This window comes from Sciurus vulgaris (assembly GCF_902686455.1).
Source record: "Sciurus vulgaris genome assembly, chromosome: 4".
Taxonomy (NCBI): domain Eukaryota; kingdom Metazoa; phylum Chordata; class Mammalia; order Rodentia; family Sciuridae; genus Sciurus; species Sciurus vulgaris.
In genome coordinates, this window is record NC_136464.1 from 17,777,099 (window position 1) to 17,803,267 (window position 26,169).

General features: G+C 42.7%; 1 protein-coding gene and 1 long non-coding RNA gene across 5 annotated transcripts in view; one reads left to right on the forward strand and one right to left on the reverse strand.

The window, feature by feature from the left end:
• The window catches only part of ACSL5 (acyl-CoA synthetase long chain family member 5), a 40,368-nt gene extending 14,545 nt beyond the window's left edge, over window positions 1-25,823 (reverse strand). Inside the window, exons 1-7 of one of the 4 annotated variants that reach the window (XM_079137513.1) lie at window positions 25,692-25,823; window positions 9,280-9,464; window positions 7,389-7,497; window positions 3,554-3,618; window positions 3,340-3,441; window positions 1,719-1,818; window positions 343-521 (exon numbers count right to left, since the gene is read on the reverse strand). In XM_079137513.1, the coding sequence (XP_078993639.1) occupies window positions 343-521; window positions 1,719-1,818; window positions 3,340-3,441; window positions 3,554-3,618; window positions 7,389-7,497; window positions 9,280-9,435 (711 nt within the window). In that variant the 5' untranslated portion in view covers window positions 9,436-9,464; window positions 25,692-25,823. Of the gene's footprint in view, window positions 1-342; window positions 522-1,718; window positions 1,819-3,339; window positions 3,442-3,553; window positions 3,619-7,388; window positions 7,498-9,279; window positions 9,465-9,663; window positions 9,815-21,561; window positions 21,708-23,586; window positions 24,031-25,691 lie in introns of those variants that run through there. The other 3 variants (XM_079137512.1, XM_079137511.1, XM_079137514.1) reach the window with 3 other exon arrangements.
• Window positions 10,412-14,422, forward strand: LOC306659783. Its single transcript, XR_013763434.1, has 2 exons — window positions 10,412-13,706; window positions 13,744-14,422. It is a non-coding gene; the product is annotated as an uncharacterized lncRNA (long non-coding RNA).
• Window positions 25,824-26,169: the final 346 nt, after the last annotated feature.

Sequence of the window (26,169 nt, forward strand, 5' to 3'; positions counted from 1 at the left end):
GGGAGGTATGGAGTCACTTGCCTAATGTCGCCTAACTAACAGATGTGGAGCTGGAACGTGAGCCCAGGCAACCTGGCTCCGGGAGCCACGTCCTCAGCCATTGCTCTGTCCACACACTCTGCTTAGAAGTCTGTGCAGCTGGCCAGAGGACTTTATCCTCCTGTGGTGTGGCTTTCTGATTTGTCTTGAAGAAATTATTCTCAAAGCTTCTGAGCACGAGTCTAATTTACTCCTCCTACGCTACCTCTGGAGAACAGCACCCCTGGGCTTTGTGTAGATGTCCCGTAAGTTGCTCATGACACTGGAGCGGCCTGCCAGCTGCCAGCTGCTTCAGATTCCTACCTCGGCATCAAACAGGGATAGGAGCTCGACTCCACACTTCTCTCCTCTCTGCTTCAGCTCGTCATCGAAGGGGTCCATGAGGATGATCATCTTCAGGCCTGGGGTCAGGCCCTTCTCGACGTTCCCTATCAGGACGGAGGCTTTTTCCGGTGTGTCGCAGATGACTGTGGGGATATCAGCTGAAAGCAGAAATAGAGGCTCGGATCACCCTCCTGCTCTGCTAAGTGTCTGATTGTCTTGAGAGGAGAAACAGATTTTCAAAATATTTCAAAACTAGTAGATCCCCGGAGATTACAACTGCAAATCAGATTTATAGTGTAATCGCTGAAACGTTCCCTTGATAATGAATGAGCTTTACTGAAACAGAAGCACCTCGTTTTCCTGTATGCTGCTAACACATGTATAGCTTCTGTGGAACCCTGAAAGTCCTTTTGCTTTAGAAATCATTCAGACAACAGACATGGATAGCCGAGGTCCTGTCTACAGGTTTTATTTTGAGGAGGGAGTCGAAGAGAAAGGAGGGGACACTGGTACTAGACAAGCATTTTGTGATTCTAAATGTTGGCATTTTCTCCAATACTCATTTGCAAAAATAGAAAGCTTCTTTGGTGTCTGTTGTTTGATCTTCTAGTTTTGTGAAAAAAAGTAACATCTTGGGCATGTGAAAGGACTGCTACTTGCTCACTAAACGTGGACTTGTTTAACAATGACATTTTTTCTTTTTAGTAGTGAAAATTGAACCCTGGGGCCTTTTACCATTGAGATACATCCCTAGTCCTTTCTTCATATTTAATTTCGAGACAGGGCATTGCTCAGTTGTTGAGAGTCTCACTAAGGTCCCAGGTTGGCCTCAAACGTGGGATCCTTCTGCCTCAGCCTCCTAGTGACTGAAATTACAGTAGAGCTCCACCATCCTGGGTGGCAATGGCAATTTTCTTCTACTGAATTATCATGGATATTGGTACTTGTTGGTTGATTGAACTGACTTGAATTTACAAAGAGTAGAAAATTAAATCTGAGCTTCCATTATAATTTATCAATTAAACGCACCCTATCTTCTTTTATCCAATGTGCTCCAAGTAGGTAATCTTATTTCTAAATTATATTGCTATACTACCTCCCCTCAAAGCATCTCATTGAACCTTTTATCTAAGCAGATCTTGGCCTCAGAGGCTTTTTTTTTTTTTTTTGTAATTTCCTTATAAATTATATTCTAGTATTACAGGACCAGAAAGTCTGAAGCATTTATTTTCTGGCCTCAAGCATTTCATTCCAAGTCTGCTAAAGTAAAACAAAACAAAAAGCAAAAAGTTGAAATTGAAGAATCACTCAGCATTAAGAAAGAATCAAGTTGTAATGTAATAGTGAAGTTTTACCCTTGTTGACAATATATATGATGGCTTCTGCTCCCAGGGTGTCATACAGGGGGACTGCCACCATGGAGTATGTGTAACAAGCCAATTCGGAGATGACCCACTGTGGGGAGAGAAGTTCAAGTAAGCCCTGGATGATGACTTTGAAGAGTATTTAATTCAGACACTCAGTCAACAAATGCTTATTTGGTACATTTATATATTAAAAAAAAGATGAACAACTCTGTGGGACTGGCCTTAGAGATGGTCACAGATACCACCATAAATTCTTTAGTTAAATAAGATAAAATGGGCACAGAGATAACCACGATATAAAGGTAGACCAGCAGAGTCTGGTCCCTTGCACTCATAAGAGGTAGGGAAAACATTTGGGAGTTTAGGGAAGCAGAGATCACTTTCAAGGTCATGGCCATCCAGGACTTCTTTAGGAAGAGAGATGGAAATTGGACAGAACTTTAGAGGACTGTTGGGATCTGGTTATGAAGATGGAGGCAGAGAAGTCCTTCAAAGAGGAAGGGAATGAAGAAAGACAAGAGACCAAGCCACACCATGTCTATACCCTAGCAAGCATGAAGGGTGACAAGAAATAAAATTGGAAAGATAGGTCAAAATCTGGGAGTGGCAACCCTTAAATGTCAGTCTGGGCATTACAGACTGATTTCCCCCATCAACTCCCCCAAGATTCATGTTGAAGCCCTAGCCCCCAATATGACTAAGATAGGATCTAGGAGGTAATTATGGTTAAATGAGGTCCTAATAATGGGGCCCTAATCCAATAGGACTAGTGACCTTGCAAGAAGAGGAAGAGACAGCAGGGATGCATGTGCACAGAGAAAAACCCATGTGAGGACATAATGAGAAACTGGTCACCTGAAAGTCAAGAAGAGAGGCCTCAGGGGAGACCAAACCTGCTTACACACTAACCTTGTGTGCTTTATTATGGCACCCTAGCAGACAAACACACTTGGTTTGGCATTAAGTTCCTAAACTATAGTCAAGGCGCCTCTTACTGAGACTGAGTTTAACATGCCTGGAGAATGCAGGTGTGCCAAAAAGCGCAGCCAGTGCTTTTGCGGATTAACATAGAATTCTTGCTAAAGCCACTGGCTCTAGCAAGCATATCAACCACACAAAGACTTTCCCTGAGGACACTGGCCATAATGACTTAAGTGGAACTGGGAGATAAGCTTAATTTAAATCATCTTAATGTGTAACATCTGCTTCCAACACACTGTGTTGGAAAGATGGTGGCGGGTAGACTTAGTAGCGATGGGGGTGTTGGTTTACCACTTCAAGTACAATGTGCAAGTTGTGGTTCTAATTCTAACACCTTTTCCACAACACCTTCGAGATCGTATTTGGTAGTCCCTCATAATGTATTAATTTTCCTCATTAACAATCAGATTGATTTGAAATGATCCATGCTGCACTAAGACATAAAAGTCCGAACACCCAGACTAGGGTACTGGGCATTCAACCAGGAAGTAAGGAGGCTCTGAGTCATAGCTCCTTCAGGTAGAAGAATAAGCAGTATAAAATTTTAAAATAGTTTTGGTAAGCCATCAGCGAGTGGCAGAATGCTGCATTGGGGGGAAATAATTTTTTTCAACTTCAACATAGTTACCTCTGGCCTATTCTGAGCAAAGATGCCAACAAATTGGTCTGGTGCTGGCTTATATCCTTTGTGCAAGAGACAGGAGCCCAGGTACTCTGCTCGATCAGATACCTACAAAAGAGAAGAGAGGAAAGAAAGAGAAGAGGTCAAGATAAAACAACTAAATTAGCTCAGGATACTATAAGAGCAAAACAAGTTTTTAAAAACCATGGGCCTGGCTCACCTGTTTGTAGGATAGCCATCTGTAGGGCTGGTTTGGTTTTCTGTATCCCAAGCAGGGTCCATTGTCTGAAAACATTAAAAAAAAAAAAAAAAATTTTTTTTTTTTCAACTCTACTTGCAGATTCCTTGGATCAGAGAAGATAAAAAGGGATCCAGAAGAGACAAGACATGAAGGATGAATCCAGCAAGAATCTGAGCTTCTGTGTAAGTCCAGGAAATTCAAAGGCAGTAAGTACTTGTTTGTCAAATGCAGAGAGTCTAGAAACTATACTAGAAACAATTAGGAAATGTAACAAAACGTTTGTAACACTATATGGCCTAGTCCACATAAAGTGGCCAAATAAAAGCCTACAAGTAAACACCAACAGCCAGTACTGAATAATTTTGGATTAAGCTTTCCTACAATAAAAGAAATATATGCTTGTAAAAATACAGAAAAAAACAAAATATGAATGTTCATTACGATCACACAAATACCACAATTTCATCGTTCCTTTGCATTGTTTTATTGTTATGCTCATTTGCATATTTGGAATGAATAATTTGGTGTCCTGCTTTCTTTCCTGGTTTGATATAAATATTCACATGTTACTTCTCTGTAGAGATTTCAAGGTCAGCCTGATGAAGGGTTCTACTGACTTTAACTCATTGTGGGTATTTAGGTCACTTCCAAGTTTGGTACTCCAAATAATACTATGATAAATACTTTCAAATTGATAACTTCAAATTTAGAACGTTTTCCTAAAACAATCCTCTGGAATGAAATAAGTGGCTTGGGAAGAAGAGAGGGGCTTTTGTCATTGGCACCACACTTCCTGGTAGAGTAGTTACGATTCTCTACCTTTCTCCCACCAACATATCAAGTTTTATCATCCACTCAGACAGTAAATAAAAATGTCTTCTGGTTTGACCAGTTCGAGACATTAAAGTCTAAGTGTCTTTAACAGCAAGTGCAGTGACAATAAGAGAATTAAACTTCTGAACTCAGCCACTCGGTTTTATCTAAATTTAAAATAAGTCTGGGAACATCTACTTACAAAAGTAGTTACCTCCACTCTTCCAGCTTAGCCAGGGGAGCGGTGGTATTCGGCTAAGGAACCATTGTGGGTGGTTAAGAAGCCTCCACATCTAAGCTGGAGTAGGGCCAAGTTATTAATGGAAAAATAGAAGGGAAGGAAATTTTAAATAGAGGAGTTAGCCAAATTGCTGAGAGGAATTCAGGTCTTGCCAAAAGGAAGCTTTCAGAGGAGGGTTACTAGGAACTCAGAGGCAAATAAATGAACCTCTCGACCAAGTGACGGAGGCAAAAAGGAAGGAAAGCAGGAAAGAGATAGCTACTCTGATTAAAGAGATATAAAAAGTGAATGAAGAGACTGTCCACAGGAAACATTCTTTTTTTTTTTTTTTTTTTTTTTAATTGCCTGTTGAAACAGCTGCATAAAAACCCCAGAAGTAAAGTCAGGCTGTTCTGTTCCTGAGCTGGCAGGTCACGATCAGGCAGTCCATCAGAACCACTGTTCCTGAACTGTGCACCTCTGGTGGTCTACCAGTGAGCTCATTTATCCTGACCTTAGTCACTGCCGAGAGCTGTTTATTAAATGCTTTCTGCCTGCCAGGCAGAGTTACTCTTTTGGTCTTTCCAGTGATTATCATCCCATTTGGCACTAAGAATTATGAAGGACTTAAGCTTTCTTAAGTTTGCCCAGTAAGCAGTAGAGCTGATGAATATGGAAGAAATATACTACATCTCCTTATTGCTTCCTGATAAATGCAAATGCTAGGAGAGGCTCCTGTCCAAGAAGCAAGTCAAATAATTGGCTCAAAGGGGCTACAGCTCAGATCTCATTACACTCTACCCTAGTCTACCATCAGCCCAACTCTTGACTAGGCAGCTGCCTAGCCTTCGATTAACTTCAACTCAGACCTGATTTGGTTCCGAGATGTGGTCATCTCCAAAGAGTTCACCCACTCACAACTTCTGGACCAAATCGTCCCCCTAAGCTAAGTAGGATTTAAACTCTGATGTGCATAATCCCCTGAGCTCTGTATTTTCAACACACCTGGGATTTGTCAGGTCTCACCATCTTGAATTCTGATCCAGTGGGACCAAGGTGGAACCCGAAGATATATGATTTAAATAATATCCCAAGGTGATTCTCAACACAGAGGAATTATTGGATAGGAGTTAAAAGAATATATTCTGACTGGTGTGTTCAGCCCCGGATGAAACCAGAAGTGTCATTTTTTCTTTTTTTTTCCCCAGAAATACCATTTTTCTATGGAAGCAGACAAATCACTTCTCATGCCTGCTTGCATAAGAAGATATTTTACAGATACGGTGTGGGGAAGAAAAGAAAAAGAAAAAAGGAAAGAAAAATAAAAAAAACAATTTCTTTTATTTATTTAGAGTTTGAGTCTCCTTACACAGCCCAGGCTGGCCTCAAACTTGTGATCCTCCTGCCCCAGCCTCCCAAGTAGCTGGGATTACAGGCATGTGCCCCTCATCTGGTTGGAGAAACCATTTTAATATTTCTACTTCAGTTTTAATTTAGTATTAAAAAAATCCTAAATGAGGTGTTTCATGTGCCACATATCACATGCTAAATGACTTGTTTTGGGTCACAATAACAACACATGCTCAATGAATAAAACTTCTAAAAACAGAAAGTCCCAAAGGAAATTGTGCTATTTCAACCATCTTCTATCTTCAGCTGCCCAAGAAGGAAAGAAACCAAAGTTCGGTTTGGTTTGTGTTTGTTATTTGCATGGAAGTCTAAATGAATACTCTGCGTGGGCCCCTATGGAGGCTTCAGTAGATGTTTCCTTTAAAATAAAACTTTCACCTTCTGGAGGAGTAACTTTTTATCAAACACTTAAGAGTGACCTCAAGAAGAACAATCTAGTCAGACAGACTTAGGTTTCAGTATCAGCTCCAACATTTTCTAGTTCTATGACCTTGGGAATACCCTAGAATCTCTGAGTCTTCATTTCCTCATCTGTAAAAATGGGGGTGACAGTAGCTGACCCCTAGAGTTGAGGGAAGGTTAGGTAGATAATACATGTGCAGTACCTATTGCATAGTTAACACTTGATGGGAGTTGGCTTCTAATATCATCATAATCATAGTTAAAAGGCAGAAGGAAGGGAGGGATAAGAGGCCACCTAGGCAGACTTACACCTGGCACAATGTGACCTAGAAGAAAAAAGTATAGAGAACGATAAGCCAGGAAACATGGGTGCCTAGCATTGTGTGCAATGATAGAGACATAAAGCCTTGATCTGCTCCAAATGAACTTATCAAAGTCCAGAAAGCCCAGAGAAAAATGCTTTCTGTGATACTCAGTGTGGCAGTGTGGGCCTGGAGTATTGTACTGGAGTCAATGACAGGTGACAGTCAGTCCTCACAGCTAGTCCTGACTCAAATGCTCCAGGTGCAAATACAAGGAAGTACATTCCTGAAGAGCATATTCCTAAACAACATAAGGTGCTGGCAAGTTCAGCAGAATGAACAGTGACACATCACTGTCTCAACTCCTTATTGACAGTGTGACAGAAAGATTTCTTCCTGTGTTATGTGAGGAACAGATTCAGAGAAGCAAAGTGCTAGGTTATAGAGATAGAAATGAAAAAGTGGGTTTCAAACCCACATCATTCCTAGACTGTTTTCCAGCATATATCCCGATCCTGTGCTAATATTGCCTCTGCTTCATACTTTGTGATTCTACTTGAATTGTGGCATCTGAACATCTGGGGTTTTAGAAATGAGACAGGGAAGGAGAAGATAGGTAGACCCCCACCTCAGACTCCACCGGGTGAGGCCAGACTGCCAGGCTTACCAGACACAGCAAGTCCTCTTTGGAAAATTTCATACACTGTCTTGGCATCTGGGAAGTAATAGTGCATCAGCTCATTGTTCTTCTGGTAAGTACACTTCCGTGCTCCTCCCTAGGACACAAGACTGAATTTAGGCCAAGTCCAAGTCTCTACTCATTCTAAAACCGTAATGACTTAAATGGAAGAGAATGTAAATGCTGACTTTTGAGGTTACAGAAATGTTCTCTTTACCATTCAATGTTTTTATAATCTGAAAATTGTCACAATTATGTTTTGGTGACCCCTTGACATATGTGTGAATAGAGGAGCGATTATACACATAGTTTTGCATCTTTAAAAAAAATTATGTCAAGTTTAAACATGAACTAAATGTATACTATGTGTTCCAGGCATTACACAAACACTGGAGATGGGAGTTAAGACAAAATAGTTCCCCTTGATCACTTCATAAACAAGGGTTTTGGGGATGTGATTGGGTAAGAAGGAAAAAAAACCAAGCAGATGTAATACTGGAATGTACATGCTGTAATGAAAACAAACACAATTTGGGAAACAAGCAAACAACTCTGCATGAAGCAGAAAGGTTACAGAAAAAAAAATGACATTATGGAGACTTTGAAAATAACTAGACATGTTCCAATCACATGTGGTTTGAATAAGGCAGAGGAGAGAAAAAGGAAAGATAAATCAGAGTGAAATATCACCGGAACAAAGACATCAGGGCAAAAAATCAGAGGCTGGTGAGCAGCTAGAGAACATGGTGCTGGAGAAAAAGGGAGCAGAGAGGGACCCATCTAGAGATACCAGATGGAACTACAGGATCGGGGCTGTTGCGTATGTGGGTGTGCGTGTGGGAACAGATGTGCAGACCTGATTGACTGCAGCATCAAAAAAAAAAAAAAAAAAAAAGGTTGAAGTCAGAACTAGAAAGTCAGAGGCAGGTATCACAGTCTTTAGGGGCATTTTCAAGTCATCGCAGAGGAGATGTTTTCTCAGCTATGAGGCTTTAGAGACAGGATTGTCAGATTTCAATCTGTGGGCTGAATCTTGCCTGCCATTTGCTTTTATAAATAAAGCTTTATTGGAACACAGTCAAGCTCATTCACTTACATATTGTCTGACACTTTCACTCTCTAACTGCAGCATTAAATAGTTGTGACAGAGGCAATATATCCTGGCCCTTACAGAATGTTTGCCAACCCCTGCTTTAGAGGAATCAAGAGATGCTGAGAAGAAAACCCTAGGAAGAGGAGAGGAAAGAGCCTAAGTGGCAAAGGAAGACTTCCTTGGAGTCAGGAAAACAGCTCCTTGAAGGGTATTATAGAAGGTAAGGAGGAGGAGTTGGAAGGAAGAAGCCTCAAGTCAATTGAGAGGATTAACTCAAAGTTGGAATGAAACTCCAGGAAATGACTTCTTTGCCATTCTTAGTCATTTCTGTGAAAATGTTCTTCAGCTCCATCATCTGCACCAATGGCTAGCAAACTTTTTCTTTACAGCTAGATAATGAAAAGGTAGCCTTAGTGTAATATATATCATCTGTCCTTTTTGTTTGTTCGTTTACTTATCCTTTTAAACATGTGAAAAATATTCTTAGATTGCCAGTTTCACAAAAAAGGTCGATTTTGCCTGAGGGCTATATTTTGCCAGCCTTTGATCTAGTTTGCCAGTTTTTGCTCTAGATGATCGGTCTCCTACAATCAAGCTGTGGTTTCATTTTGTTTCAAAAGGAAATGTGCTAGTAATAGAAATTTAAATTCGTAGATTTTCTGTTGATCAGTAAACACTTCACTTTCCCATCTAATATCTGCCCATTTTCTGAGCGATCCCCAGATTTTGAATTGCAGTTTGTGCTCGATTAATGTTGACAAACTATAAAGATGACTGGAAAATTACCTCGATTCCCACAGACTGATTATCCAAGTCAATGATAGGTAAGACTGGCTGGGGTCTGTTGATCAGCCACAGGAAGATGGCAGCTCCGAACGTCAGGAGGCAGATCAGTGCCGGGGTTGGCAGTGGGGAAAACAAGAAATTAAAGATAAAAAGCATCTTCGTGAATAGCAGCAGGAAATTCAGACCTTCAAAAAATAAAACAGAGTGAGAAAGAAAAAGTTAGAGGAGGTGGCAGTGCGTTTTTTTATTCAATGGTTCTGTTAAAAGAAGTGTGCACACACACACACACATGCACACACACACACACACACACACACACACACACACACTCAAATTCTCCAAATAGAGCTGGATCTCTCTAGTGGCTTTGCTTCCACTATTTACCTTAGCAATGTTGGAAAGACTAGAGTGCGTTCTCCACCCTGGCCACTTGACTGTCCTGGCACAAGGCAGAAAGGATCAAAGGAAACCAGTTAATCATTTCCCAGGCAATTTTGAGAAATGACTGCCCTTTTGTTTTTGGCCCACAGAGCCCAGAGAAGGCCGGCTGGACCCAACATAAGCTGGTAAAGGAGGGTGTGCCAGACAGCTTTCCCAGCCCAGACCAACCGAGGGTCAGAAGGACTCTTCCGGTTGGATTTCCCTCATATAAACCAAACAGAAGAGCAGAGCTCTGGAGAGGAGACGTCACAGGTTTTAGAAATAAATCATTTTGCACTAAGGACATTTCCTGCTGGCCAGATATGCTTTGCTCGTTGCTTTCTGTTTTTGAGCATCAGGAAGTTCTCTGAGATCAACAGCATTACAACCGGCTGTGGCCAATACCCTGTGCCCTGGGGAGCCCAGAGGAATCAGTTTTCCTTGAGGCAGACATTAGCCAGGTACACAGAAAGTGTGCTGGAAAATGGACTCGACACCTGGCAAGCACTGAAGATTTAGAACAGGAACAGATCTCAAGGAACTAAATCAACAGAAGCTTCCCCAACCCAACCTGTAGTTTCCAGCCACGTTCAATTTCAAACCATTCTAATAGGAAGAACTAACTTTGGGACAGGTCCTAGGAATATTTCCCTGCTGAAGGCATCTTTTCCAGCTGTCGCCTCATTACTTCCAGTCCTCGTTAGAATAATCATAGCAGCAAATGAGAGCCAACTGTGTCAGGGACTGGGCTGGGGCTTTTGCATGGTTCAGTTAATTTAGTTCAGTCAGTGTTGTATTTCACAGAAGAGAAAATGGAAGCTCCCAAGGGGTAAAGTGACTTGTCCAAATTCACACACTATTTCCTATTGTTGTTTCTCTTTCAAAATCTATAAGATTACAACCTAATTTTTCAAATAGATTCTAATCCCAGTGTTCAAGGAGTCTGAATTTGGCACCTTACAGATGACAGCAAATGAAGTTCAGAATTTGCATTCTTCAAGTTCTCTGCAACGCTTGGTGGAACAATATTTCAGAGAAGAGGCCAAACATTCCTACTCAAAAATCAAAGAAGCAAAACAAGCCCAATAAAAAGTTTTATCAGATCAAGATTATAACTACCCTTAGAGCTTTGGGAAAGCTGCCACTAGCTGGCATCTGGAAACTTCTCAGTTAAGGGGAACATGTAACTCTGGTCTAAGAAAGCCTAATAAGGTCTAGAAATTTTGCAGGGCAGGAATTTTTCTGCCCCTTGATCGGTTATTTCCTGACTTAGGGGTAGTCCTTTTCCATTTTGTGAAGGAAACCTGAACTTCCAGCGACTGGGATGATAATGGCCGACTCCTTGTTTCCTTTCACATTGGGTTTAGGGGAAGAAAAAGTCGGCAAAACAAAAGCCAGGCCTCACAGGTGCCGGTTACATAACAACAAGGGTGCTATTGTGACGACCTGGCAGGATTTTGACAGCTGGGATTTTTGGAGCCCCAAGGTACCTGGACTTGTAGGGTGGAGTGGCACTCCAGGAGGCAAAGCATTCAAGAGCCAGCATACAGGACACCATTTTTAGGGCAGCCACTCCAACCCGGGAAGGGAGATAGCTCTAGGGAAAATCGTGACATTGGCAGAGTGAGAGGCAGTGCCAAAGGAGAGAAGTCTGCTCTGTGCTCGGCCCCCAATCTCTTCCCACAGGCTGGGACAATGCCACTAGCCTGGTAAGATCTTATCATCTAGGCTTCTCCCCTAGGCCTCTGTCCCACCTGCAAATTAAGAGATCCTTACCTGTACCCCCCTTCTCGGCTATGGGAAAAAGCTGAGGCACCAAGGACTTCTACCCTCTCCTCCAGATGGCAGAATTACATTTTAACAGGGGACTTTACAAGGTCTTCAAAGTAGCTTCTAAAAAGGTGAAGCTTTTGTTCAGTGGTGGTGGTGGTGGAGGTGGAGGTGAGAGGGGAGGAGGAAGGGCCAATAACCTGGCAGATAACCCAGTGGGATAAAAGGGACAGAGAATCCTTGACTGGTCTCAAGGGGGCACCTGCTGTCAATCCCAGCTGATTGTTACCACATAGTCATGTGGGCCAAGGTCACCACATTGCAGTTTTTCCCCCCTAGATAACCCAGAGGACTGAATATTGTAAAAACCAATTGTAACATGTGGCAAGTTTTAAGAGACAGGAGATAAATAAGAACACATCTCCCTGTTTAATTTGGACCATGGTCTGTCAATTCTTGACTGCTCCTTTTAGACAGATTTTGGTCCTATCGTTCACAGATGGAGCGAGACTGACCCCTGCATTACAAATGAAGGAGAGATTTACAGGCTTTAAGCCCACAGTTTCAGGAGAATGAAAGGGATTTGCCTACATCTACCTGGAAAGAATTTTATTTGCAGAAGATACTGAAGGATGTATTTATTTACCAACTGTGATAGCTAACTCAGTTTCCTGTTGCTGACCAGGTATCCAAATTGAGTAGGAGATGCACATTCTTAAAAAATTGAGATAAAATCCATGCATTAGAATTAACCAATGTTGAGTGAATTTTGAAGTATTTACTGCATTCATAATATATTTGTTTTTTGAAGAAATAAATGTTCACTTGAAGTCTTTGCCTTCTTTAAAATAGTGTTGTTTGTCTTTGTGTTGTGATTTGTGAGATTCCTTTCTATACCCTGGATACTAGAACCTTGTCAGAATATTGCAATATTCTTCCCCTTTCTGTGGTTGTCCTTCCCCCTTTTTAACGTACAGTGTGCACACACACACTTTTAACTTTATGACGTTAGCACTAGAGAGGATTTTCAACCACATGTGACTGTCACTGTTTAGATGGGAGAAAGTAAGGGCCTGAGAACAGATGGGATCCGAGGACACAACATTGGTGGATGGGGACACCCTGATACTATTCTGACCCTTAGAATCTGGGAACACTACCGAATGTGCTCACATAAATGTGGAGGGAAAGCCACCCCCTCTTGTGTCATGTGTCCTCGGTGACTCAAATTATAATTCTGGTTCTATTGCTCCAGGGAACCTCTACAAGAAATTGGTGTGATGGCATTTCCTCTTCCCTTTACTGTCACTCTTCATTGGGGAAAAAATATGGGGAAGGGAGAAGTGTGATTGTGGGAAAGAAAAGAGGAAAGTGTTCTGTCCTGCTGTGTCTGGGGGTTCCTACCCCCGGTCACCTGTACATGGCTGAGTAAGCACAATTCACACTAGGATGGTCCCGAGTGCTGAGCTCTCTTTGCCTTTTGATGTGTTGCTAGCAACACATGCCTTTGTCCCTTAGCTCAGGAGGTTTTTCGGGGCTTCTCTGTGGCACAGACAGCCATCACCAGAGTGATTCATTTCCTGACTCCTAGCACGTTTTATTTCCAAGCCAGCTAAAGAATTCCTTCCACCTTCACACTTCCCTACAAGCTTCCAGGACCATCTAGGTTCTGAGCATCCCCTATTCAACTTTGGATTTTGCTCCTTTGTGAATCTGGGGAAGCATTCTTTTCATTAAGTTTCATTTTCTTTGAAAAATTTCCTAAAAGGTCCTTTCTATTCTTCTATTCAAGTTTTTGGTCAACTCTGTTTATTGCTATGAATTATTCAGACTATCCCTATAGGCTAAAAATAAATCTCTTTTGATAACTCAGTTCTTTTAATACTCCTTGGTATTAATCCAGAAGAACTAAAATCAGCATACTGTAGTGATACATGCATACAAATGTTTGTAGCAGTATGATTCACAAAAGCTAAATTATGGAACCAGCCCAGGTACCTGTCAACAGATGTATGGATAAAGAATATGTGGTATATAAACATAGTACACTTTCATTCAACCATAAAGAAATGATGGCATTTGCTGGCAAATGAATGAACTAGAGACCATCATGTTAATTGATGGGGAAGGAGGAGGGAGGGAAAAGGGAGGAACAGTGGAATGAAATTTGCCGGATTTTGCTATGTACATATATGAATATACCACAGAGGATTCTACCTTTATATATATATGTGTGTGTATAAAATATATATTTTTATATATATATATATAAAGCACCAATTTTAAAAAATAGAAGACAAGTAAAATATGGGAAGGGGGTCAGGGGGACGGGGGTCAGGGGGCATCAGGGAGATGGAGAAGAGGAGGGAAAGAGGAAGTAGTGGGCACTGGAATGGAGCATGTTCTATTCCATGCATGTATGATCATGCAAAAATGAAGCCCACTCTTATGTATAAATATAATGCACTCATGAAAAAAATAGATGGTATTTTTGCTGTAGGTGTTCTCCTCAGAGACTCACTTCAGAATCTGTATTTTCTCATCTCTTTGCCTGGAACACTGTCCCCAGACCTGATGTGGCTGTGAACTCTTATGGGATGAGGTCTCACCTGAAACATCACTTCCTCAGAGGCTGACTCTTGGCTCACCCTATCAGTGCTGCCCATTCCTCCTCAATCCGTATCACAGATCTGACTTTCTCTTCTCCAGGACATTATTCACTGAAAGAGTCCTGGTCCTGTATCATCCACCATCCCTACTGAACTGAGGTTCTAATTGAAACAGTGATTTTTGTTTGTGTGTTTACATTGCCCCCTGCTTTTTTTTTTTTTTTTTTTGTGGTACTGTACTGTGGACTGAACCCCAGGAGTAGTTTACCACAGAGCCACAAACCCAACCTCACCTTTTAAAATTTTTTATGTTAAGACAGGGTCTCTCTCTGTTTCCCAGGCTATTCTCAAACTTAGAATCGTCCTGCCTCAGTCTTCCCAGTTGGTGGGATCAGAGGTGGATGCCACCATGCTGTGTAGACTATCTGTTCTAAAATACTCGTGTTAAGCACATTTTACCTCACCCACAAACCCCCAAATCTTAGCCCATCAAAAGTCTGGGGCTCAGTGGTAGAGCACATGAACCCTGGGTTTGATTCCAAGCACCACACACACACAAAAAGTCACTGACCAATCTTGAGATGGGTCCTCCCAAGTCAATATTTTGGCAAGGTATTGAATTAGGAATGTAGATATTGAAAAGAATGTATTTCTGATACACATCAAACACCACTCAGGATGAAACTTTCTCCCCAGACTTGGAGGAATCAGAATGAAGTTATCTGCATTGTTAAATAGGTTGAAAGTCTAGTCAAGAAATAAATCATTATTTTGCTCTGGGCTTCTAGAATTCTAAAGGCGATAAGGCAAATTGTCTTTGTTTTAGGTCTGGAAAGCTAATTATTTTCTATGCAATTATGATAAATAAATTGTAATTATAAGAATTTTTAAAAATCTGCCTTCTAGAAAGTGGCATAGGCTCAGTGGATTTAATTGGTTTCTTTACTTTCTTGCATGTGTGGGCTCATCCTGTGGTGACAGAAAGATCATCCAAAGGGAGACAAGAGTCCCCGAGTTCTCACACCCTGTGACTTAATGCATTCTTCCACACTAGGTGTTATTTTAGGAGGCTGCATGTGGAAGTTTGGATCTCTTGGCTGGGCTTTACATTTCTAACCCATTGGTTGCTCCATTGTTATTTTCCTTAAAGTCCTGCCACCCTCACTTTAGGCCTCCATCCAGTCATCAGCCACGTAGTTTGTATTTTTGAACAAAGGGATGGCAAAAGGTCAACAGAAGGTTACAGGCCAACAGCATCCCAAGCATACCTGGAAGGACCTGATAACCTTGTCCTTCATGTGCAATGAAAGGTGAGCCAGGTATGTGTTCTGTTGCAAGATCCTTCACCCAGTTTCCTCAGAGCCTAGGGACTAAGGGATTTTTTCTGTAAACCATTTCTTAACACCAGCTTAATTTCCTGTATCACAAGTAGTTGTCTTCTACCAGGGAAATAAAGGTTAACATGATTTCAGATAGTAATCCTTTTTCACAAAACTAAGTCAGAGAAAGTCTGCTAAGGATTTCTTTCTTATTCCTGAAGAAGAAGAATCAGAGATACCCAAGCTATTTAAAAGCATTCAAAGATTGAACAGCTCAACATTCAGTTAGAGCTGAGAAGAAAATTTGTGGGCACGTATTCCAATACAAATGTAAAATGAAACAACAACAACAAAATAGCTGATAGGAGAAATCCTGAAAGCCCCCGGAAGGAAATAAGAGGCAATTAGCATTGTTTTTATAATGACTGAGATAATTTAGTAAGGTGGCCAGGTGCCAAAACTAGTACCCAGGAAGTCAATAGCTTTCCTCTATTTCATACAAATAACTCATTTGAAAATCATGAAAAAGATCCTATTCACATTAGCATATATAAGAATAAATGTATAAAACCTATATTTAAAAAACTTGAGGTTTGAAGCAACTGTTAGAAGGCTTGAAAAATGGAAGGACATACCCAAAATAGTCATGTTCCATCTCCTATTCACTCAATGTAGCTCTAACACCAATAGGATTCTCTTGGGAACAAAAAAATTTAAGTCTGATATTCAGCAAGAAAAATGAAACAAAGGGAATCAATACAATTCTGAAAAATAGTAGAAATTGGAAAGGTAGCAAATGGGCAAACATGACCTGATTTGAATATTCACTATGTGGAAATGTTCTATTAGTCATGAATAGATAAATCTATTTAGCAAAATAATCCTGAAGTACACCCAGTAGATATTATTATCATACACCAAATTACATTTTAGATAAAATTCCCTTACAATAAATGTATTGAGATAACTGGCGAATCATTCAGAGAGAGAATAAATAAAAATGATTTTAGTCTTAACTTCTGCAACACACATAAGTGGGAGATGGATCAAAGACTTAAATATAAAAACAACAAAAACTAAAAATATTTGGGGGCAAAAAAACTGACAGAAAAAAAATTTTTTCATAATGTTGTTATGGGGAAGATTTTAAGATAGACATAAAACCTAAAATCTAGAAGTGGAAATGTTGGCAAGTTTGACTACTGAATAATTTTTAAAAATTTGCCTTGCAGAAAAGGTTCCAGATACAAGGACAAAAGATGAACTGGGGAAAGTATCAAATATTCCAGACAGGCAAAATGCTAATTTCCATATTAGATGTCAATTTGCTTATTAGATGTCAATTAAAACAAAACATAATCCAATAAAACAAAGGCAGAAAGTTTAAACTAAGTTCACAGGAAAACAAATCAGCTACTTAAAATTAGGGAAAGACATTCAACTTTGCTTTCCAGTTTTTAAAAATGTGAATTTAAATGAAATGCCTTTACCCTACCCCTTGGATTAGCAGAGATTAAACAGTGCAACATTAACGGTGGGATAGTAAATGTGCTGCAGCCACTTAGAGATGTGCCCATTGTCCCTTTACCACAATTAAGAATGCGTGCCCTATGACATAATGAGTCTACCATCAATTCATCCTGTAGAAAGGCATCAGCTCTATAAAATCCATCATCACATGTCATACATAAAGTACTATTAAGGATGTAGTACTATTAAGGATGTCATACATAAAGTACTATTAAGGATGTAGGCTCTTGAGTCAGAGTACTTGGGCTCAAACCCTGCTTGACCATCTTATTTGTGACCAGAGGCAAATATCCTAATCTCTGTGTGGTTTCTCATCTGCAAATTGACCTTAATAAAATCCTCCTCATAAAGCTGTCATTGTGACTTAAAGAACACTTGAATGGGTGAATGCTTAGAACTACACCTGCTAGCTGGTCTCAAGTCTTAGCTATGACATTTGTCATCATTAAAGCTATAGGATTGTTGGGAATGCAAGAGCCCGGGAAAGCCTGCCTGTAGGTGGGGAACCAAATAGACTGTAGCACTTCTACATAATGGAAGTCTTGGCAGGCAAATGGATTTATATATACTGATAGAAGAAGAGTACAGGATCTATTGCCAAGTAGGAAGGAAAAGCAACTGTACACAGTTATGCTTCTGATTATGATGAATTATGAATGCATTTGTGTTTCTGAAAGGTTAATCCTCATGGGAAGAGACAGAAGGAAGATGAGAAATTTGGAATGTATTTTCAAGAAAGTTTTGGGTATTCAATCAAAAGATGTAAAAGGGCTTGACTGGGTATCAGGCATCATTCCTGATGCCTAGAACGCAGCAGTGAAAAGTCAGCCTGCATGGGATTATCTTCTCTGGAGAAGACTGACAACAAGCTTGAACTTGAATTTCATTATTTGAGAATTATGGAACAGCAGCAATAAGATAGAGTAAGGGGAATGGGGACATAGCAGGAGGGTGAGCTTTAATTAGGGAGGTACAAGAAGGTCTTATTGGAAAAGTAACCCTTGAGTGTATGTATTGCTTAACCTGAAATGCGTTTTGTTTACCAACCATTAATATGTTCAACTCCATATTATCCCACCTCTGACTCAGGCAGGTCACTTAAAAAGTTCCACCACCTTGATTGGGGCATTATATGTGAATACACCTGGCTTTGTTTCTACAAGCACAGCTCTCCCATGACCCCAAATACATTCCACATTCAGCCTTTGCAAGGGCTCAAGCTGTTGCGTAAAATGCATCCCTACCTCAGCAATCCAGCCTGAGGCAGCAGCTCTGGCGGTGGAACACTTTTTCATTCATTTTTCTAGTAGATAAGAAACCAAAGCAAAGGTGAAATTTGAGTCATAGGGCCAAAGGGGCCCTGAATATGCATCTTTCGACATTAACTCCAGGTAGCTGAGAAGTGAAGCTGGGGTAAGGTCCTGACTTTTGAACCTGTAGATTGCACCTTTCCAACCACTCACCAGTGCCTGGGCACTCAGGCCACCACCACATGTTAGCCAGGTGATCAGACACAGGTTTGCTCTCCTCACCCCGGTCCCTGGTTCCCAGCCTTCTCTGAAGCACACAGCATGTCCCCAGACAGATAAGAAAATGGTCTCCTAGTCGTTTCCATGAAGACTTGACTTGCAGTCAGAAGGAGAGGCACTTCCAAAGGGAGCCCAGCTAAAACCCTAGTGGGTAGCTGAGCAGTAATTTCCATACCGTGGAAAAATTCACTGTGATTGTTTAAATAGTTAAAAGGAAAATTAAAAAGCTAAGTAATGAACCTCCCCCATCTCTCTCTTCCAGCCAATTGCTAGGCTGTGCCCAACAGCTCAATTTGTAAGACAGTGACAGAGAAAGGGCGAGATTTAGGTTTGGGATGGTTTCCTGGCTGCAAGTAAGCACCCATAATGAATCATGCAGGGCCTCCAGGCACAGCCTTGGGTGGTATCTTTACTGCCGAGTCGCACAGGAAAAGCTACAGGAACTAGCGCGCAGGAGGGTTGTGAAAATGGAGCCGGATGAGATCTTCCTCGGGTCTGGGTCTCAGCGAGGCTTCCTGTGATTCAGTGGACCTCTCTGAGACAGCAGGCCTCCCTGTGCTGTGAACACTGGCGGGAGGTGTCCTAGCCTCTGGGTTCCCACACGTCCAGCATGAAGCCCAAGGTACAGTGGGAACCCATGGGTACTGTGTCACCTCCCTTTGCTTACCATTGGCAGAAGTTCAGAGAAAGGCAACCAGGGAGGGGAGCATGTTGAAGGAAACCGGTTGCAGAGCTCAAGCCCACAAGGAACACCATGTGCTCCTACACCCGGAGGGACACTGTCAGCTGAATCTCCCTCAGGAATGCCATAGACGGGGGCTTCACACCAGCAGGGGCTACACTAATTCCCGACCTGAGTGGGGCTGAGGCTCATTCACAATGCATGCACTTGGGCATGAGAGAACCTACTATGTGCCAGGTATTGTGTGCAGCTTGGAGAAAGCACACTTGGAGTTCTTAGTCTCAAAGGAGATAATGCCAATTCACAGGGAGACAAGTGTTCTGTGGGATGGACCTCAGTTCGGCAGTCCTTGGTAGACTGGAGAAATATGCATATGATGAGGGGTGTGTGCCTTCTGCACTTTCAATTTACTTGTGCAACAAGGCAAACAAAGATCCTGGACCTGTGTGTCCAATACTGTGCCACATGTTGATGGACAGACACTTAGATAAACAGCTCCTGACCTCTCAGGGCTTCTGGATCTCTCTTAATAGGAAACAGACTTCCAGAATGGGTCAGTGTGTGGGAAGAACATGTGAGTTTGAAGAAAGAGCGGTCAGTGTAGTTGGGAATAGAGTAAAATGGCTGTATGGAAGGCTAAAACCTCAAGGACGTGTGATCCTCCATCTCCTGGTTTTATGGCCAACAGTCTCTTTTCCAGGGACAGTCAAAGATGATGATCACACCCATGAAGCCAACTCTGATTCCAACCAGCATCACTGTCACCAAATCATCTTTTCCAACTGTTGTCTGTGTCTGATCCACCTTCGTGGAGAGACCAGTGGTCACATTCGGTTGGTTGAACCTAGGTGGATGGGAAGGGAAACACCCAGATGTGGGTAGAAGCATGAATGGAGGAAAAGTGGGACATTTAGTGAAGAATTATTTCTAATGGAGGTGGAGGGGTCCACTGTCAGTTGAAAGGCGGGGGGAAGAAGGATGAATGAATGAGACAGTATCTGGGGCCTGGTGAGATCACTGTACCCTGGAGTCAGTTTGAGTTGCAAACACCAAGACACTTGAGGCAGCCAGGTTGAGTGGTATTTACCAAGTCACCCTTTGTTAAGTCAGATACCAGGGTCTCTCCACTCAGTCCATTACAATAGGGGTGGAGCCACCCATAGGGTGGTGGCCGGAAGTGACAAATCCCTCTGGCCTCCAGGTTGATACAGCCAACCTTGATCCATCGCTGTGCTTCAAACCAACCGCAGTCCAACAGCCCCACCCTGAGGAAAACCTTGTCAAGGTGAACACCACAAAGGGCATCCCAGCCCTCTTGCTGACCAAGCAGATTATGAGAGAAATAAGCTAAGGAGATGCAGTATCACAAGGCCCCTGAATGTGATAAGAGGGTCTGTAAAAAGATAGGCTGGACAAAGTGCTAGGTCCCCGTCAGCTCTGGCAGGGTAAAGACTGGGTGATGCAAGAGGTTGTAAAAGAGGCCCTTCCACCTCGATTCTCTACAGAATCAGTCCAAATGCTACTTGGGCCAGACCAATGGTCAAGAATCACCACTCAAAGTATAAGCAGCAAGCTTTAGATACTAGAGCAGTAGCCCTACCACTTACCAGGTGTGTGAACCTGGGGATAGTTACTTGATGTCACTAAGCATCAGGGTCCCTCAATGGCACACAGAGAGGGTACGGTGTGTGTAGTGTCTGGTAACCTGGCACATCGTCAGGCACATGGTAGGTCCTCAGTAAAGAATAGCTTTCTTTTTCCTCTTCCATTTACCTCAACTGTCTAGTCCTTGTCAACATCAGATGTTCTGTATGGAGATGTTCCAGAAGTTAAGAGATGAGCATGGTCTTCACTTAAATGCAAAGGTCTAAGCAACTCCTCGCTCTATTTAAACAGAACTCTTCCAGCTGGAGGAGCCATGGCCTATCTGAGTCACCCTTCCTCCCTTTCCTGCATCCTCCCAGAAGCCACTCACAACCCCCTAGCTCTTAGAGAAGACCAAGAGAGCTACAGCCAGCTCCACCACCAGCGTTGACACCATGGCCTATGATAGCTGTTCATGGACTGTCTGTCCTTCCAAACTCCAAAACCTCATTTATTCAACCATCAGGAATGAGAAGCCAGGAAGAGCCAGGCCCTGTACCAGGGGGAAGAGCAAATGAGAGAGTCCATTTCTGATGACAGGATGTGAGGTTATGAAAGGGAGAAACAGACCTAGATGCATTTGCAGTGGAATATCCTGAGAGCCCTGAGACTGACTGAGCTCCGGGTGGCTGGGGCCAGCCTTGCTGATCAGGGTACGGCCAGGGCAAGCGTCATCTCTGGCTGCCCCAACTTCTGCTGGCCAGGCCTGTGAGACAGCCAGGGCAGGCATTGCACACCGGGGTTTCAAAAAATTGCCAAGTCCTTGTTTGGGAACTCACCTGCCCAGAGGTGGGAGTGTTTTCTTCCTCCCTCCCTCCATTTTTTTCTTCCTTCCTTCCTTCCTTTCTTCCTAATTCGCATAACCAAAAAATGAACCATTTTAAGGTGAACAATTCAGTGGATTTAGCACATTCACAGTGTTGGGCAACCACCACCACATCTAGTTCCACAGTATCTTCAGCACCCCAAAAGGACACCCTGTACCAATAAGCGGTCACTCTCCATTCCTCCCTCCCTGCCCACCAGCAACCACCAGTCTACTCTCTGTCTCCGTGGATTTAAGGTGGGAGGATTTTAAAAGATTTATTTCTTCCAGTTTCTAATTCTTCAGCCTGTGCACTAAACCAAACTCATCAATAATGGAGGTGCAGATCATCTTTGGAACAAAATGAACCAGGGTGCAAATTTCATATCCAATTGAACCATAGTTTGAGTCTTTATGTCTAAGCCCCATTTGTCTCCTCTATGACAAAGTATCTACTTCACAGAACAGTCTTGAAGATCAAAAGATAAAGACCCCAGAGAACACTAAGTATGGTGCTGCCAATAGAAAATGTTGGAAGAATGGTCGATGTAATATTTGTGTTTCTAAAAAAAAAAAAAAAAAAAGTCAACTTGAAACATTTGACAAATATGTGAATAAATGTGTCCAGATCATCACACATGAAAAGTTTTTTAAAATTTAAAATTGCCAGGAAAATTGAAGGAAGGCTAACCTTGCATGTGAGCGGATAAACAACATGTTTTAGCATCAGTTTGCCTGTTACAGTTTGATAACTTGCTTGCTATGTGACCTTGGGGAAGTTGCTTCATGTCTCTGAACCATTTTACTTTTCTAACCATAAAATGGTTAAACAACCCATCTCAAAACATCGTCTTCCTTAAATAAGTGTACCTACTATGTGCTAGTACTCCACGGGCTTCATCTTTCCTCTCTTCACCCACAGTTCTTTTTTCTTCCTTAACCCCCACCTCCTTGGACCTGTGGCCTCAGGGCATGTGAAGCATTTAGGTAGAATATGCTGTGCTGATATTTGTGTAGGTGCCCTTGCCCCTTGAAAATTAAGATGTAGCTTGGGAGAAAAAAACTCTTTTTGGTAAGGATCTAGTGAAATGCTTGGCTAAAACATTTGGTTTGATTTGGATAGTGTTTCTTTTCCTTTTTAAAATTAATTTGCATGTTTATCTGGGGCCTGCCTTCCCTGAATGCTGCTAACACCCCCAGCACCAGCATCTCACTACATACCAACTGCTATCTCTATTATCTGCTTGTTCTCTGTGCCAAGCACAGACCTCTTCCAGACCTACTCCATATTCACCTCAAATGCCTGTCACTTGGAGGGAACCAGCCCAGAGCGACTCCATGCTAGAGTGTGGAGGGAAGAATCGAGCAAAATCGATCATTTCACTTTTATTTTTTAAACTAAATCCATCTTTTATTTTTTATTTAATTTCTCATTCTATTTTCTATTTTATTTTATTTACTTTGTAACACTCTATGATAGAATATGAACCACCTGCAAGTTGGAGTGTCCAGGTTGTTAACCACAGAGGGTAACTAAGGTCCAACTGTGAAGCCCCTTCCTTATCTCCCTGAAGATCCTTCCAGTTCATCTTAGATCTAACCTGTGGCCCTACCCCTGAAAAGAAATCCAACTTTGTTCATCAGCTTTGACCATAAGAGGGAGTCAAAGACTGAGAAAAAAGGAGGGTAACCCCAGCCCGGCACAGGGAGACGTGCCCGATGCTCAGGCCCTCCAAAAGAGGTCTGTTATAGGTCACCTGCCCAAGAGGTGCAGGAGGAAGTCTTGTCCATGTCCCCCACTCCTCCTTTCCCTCGCCCCTCCTGATAACAGGGGTCTCAAAGGTGGTCCTTGGAGCCCCTGGTGGAGAGCGCATGATCTGCACGTGGGACCCAGCCAGCTCTAGAACTCAAGTTGCTTTGCTGGAGTCGGGGGCCAGGCTGCCTCTGTCACATGCTCACGGGACCCCTTGCTAATGACACCGCTAGATATTCCCCTTACCCTGTGTGGGGCCGATCGTCTTGGTGCTTCCAGCGAACGGGGCTTCCTGGCTCCAAGTTCCTCCTGGAACACGAACGAGTCCCTGTCCTTTCTCCTCACCCCTGGTTCCTCCAGGGACAGGGTGGCTTCCGAGCGTCCATGCAGGCAGGCAGCCTGGCTCAGAGCGCCCTGAGGTCTGCCCTGCTCCGAGCTGTCCTGCGTGAGGCCATGGCCGGGCTTTCTAGCGTGCTCGGGACTCACTTCCTGGTTTTTCTTTCACAACTGAAAGTGGAAGCGATCTGACCAGGAGAGAGGAGCCGCCAAAGTTACCCTGGCTCGATTTCAAAGCCTTTAACCCCAGCCCCTAAGGGCTGAAACAAAAGCCAGCTTGCAGCCACGCAATCCACCCTGTTCCCTGTGTGACTGTCTCTCAACCAAGACCAAAAAGCCAAATTAAAACGACTGGAGGTGCCCCCAGACGAGTGTCAGAGAAGCGGAGGTGACGTTGTCCCTGCTAAATTTGCAAGACAGGAAAGTCCAGCCTCAGGGACCTCCACCCTCAGATCCGTCCCGAGACTGTGTCACCCCCTGCTCCAAGTTACCCCTCTCTCCAGACCCCAGAGCTGCTGGCCTCTGTCCCCAAAGCTGTTCTCACAAAACCAGCAAAATAAACAAGCAAGGCAAGAATGACAGGGACAGGGAGCAGCAAAGTCGACAAGGTTCTTCCTCCTCTGACACATCACTCAGCCTCTTGTACCTTCAAACTGAAGTGAAAAGTGTACTTGGCCACCTCTCACTCCCCAGTATTACCAGGATCTAAAGTGGTCTCATTTGATTTGCTTAAGGCTGCGGCAGCAGAAGCTGCCATCCCCGGATGTGGAAGCAGAAATAATAGGTTCTGTATCCCTTCCCACCCCACCTTACAGACCCCGCAGAATTAAGTGGTGTTTTCCCAGCCTTGATCCCTCCAGGAAGACTCACAGGAAGCTCAGTAGGAGCCTGCTCTACACTAGTGCTAGACTAGGATTTTAATTCTCAACAGAGGGGGTCCTTAAGCCCCAGATGAAAACACCTATGTGTTATAATCTCAGAGAATATAAGGTCTGGCCCCTTGGCCTTCCAGGAACTCCTTTTGGACAGGAAAGATGAAGGATAATCTGCTGTATTTCACCTTGGAGGAACGTTTGACCTTGTTTAAATTTTAGGAGCTCCGTCCGATTCCTCCAGAAGAGCACAGGGAACAACAGAATGAATGTCACTCCTCAGTCACTGATACCACTGGGCTCTTCTCTGGGCCTATCTTCCTTTACCACCCAGGAACAGCAGAAGAAAAAGCCTTATTTAAAAAAAAAAAATTCATCTTCTCCAAAATTGAATGCTCAAGTTCAGAAAGGTCTGTGTTATTCTAAAGTCTAATCAGAACTGTGTTCCTATGCAATCCTATGTACAGGAGTGATACTATTGAGATTTCAGAGAGTAGGGAGTTTTGACGATGCACAACAGCTTTATTATGGAGCAGGTTGCAGAGATAGATTGATGAGGACCAGAATCCAAGCCACACTACCTCCTGGCTGTGTGGCCCAGGCTGTGCTACCTAACAGCCCAGAGACATTCAATCCACCTATGAAATGGTGATGGTATCACCTACCTTACAGGTCACCTACCTGACCATCCTGAAGACAATCCCCTGTGCTTAATAGAATGACTGCTAAGAGTCCCTTCTCTTTCCCCCTTCCAAATGAGAATCTCTGACATCAGCAGTTGGGCAAGTGGCCCTTTCTACCCAGAGACAGAAATTTCTGAATGGAAGATCAAGGAAACCCACATCCTGGTTTTGTCTTTTACCTTTAAAGGCTTGATTGATTTAGTGTACTTAGTGGAATTAATGATCTCTTCCAATTCTTTCTGCTGCTAGTTTAGTCGATGTCTCTACCCCTTTCTAATTGATTCTTTCTTTGCCTTCTACACAAATCAGCAGAGATTATTACTCAACTGAATGTAATTTCACATGATGAAAGAGTCTGACACTGAGAATGGACAAGTCTTCCACCTTCGTCCCCCATATCACCTGCAGCCTCACTGTCTCAGAGACATAAAACAGAGCAGGTAGGATTGTTCCAGCTTACCTTGTAGGAATACTCTCCCTTCCCAGGTCCGGGAAATGCCCCCACACACAGCTGACTGTCTTGGTTCAGCACCACATTCAGCCGCCCCTTCCCTTTCCACAGCTCCCGGGACTGGGTCACATCTGAAGCCACTATGTCCTGTCCTGAGAGTGTCCAACAAGCTCCCTGGAACCTTTGAACCTGTTGCAACAGAGGTCCAAAGGTAGAAGTTACCTGTTCAAACACTCATAGTAACTTCTGGCAGAAGTGCAGAATTTGGCGAACGGTTAAAACAAGAGACTGTTATGCAATGGACTTAAGAGGGAAAAAAAAAAAAAAAGAAGTGGAAGAAGAAGAGATGAAGAAGACAGCCTTCAGCTCAGGAAGCTAATGTTTAACAAGACATACCTTTTACAAAGCCCATACTTTAGGGGAAGAGGAGGATGTGGACAAGGCCTTGTATTTGCTTTTCTGGCACAATCTTTGAGAATGAGATAGG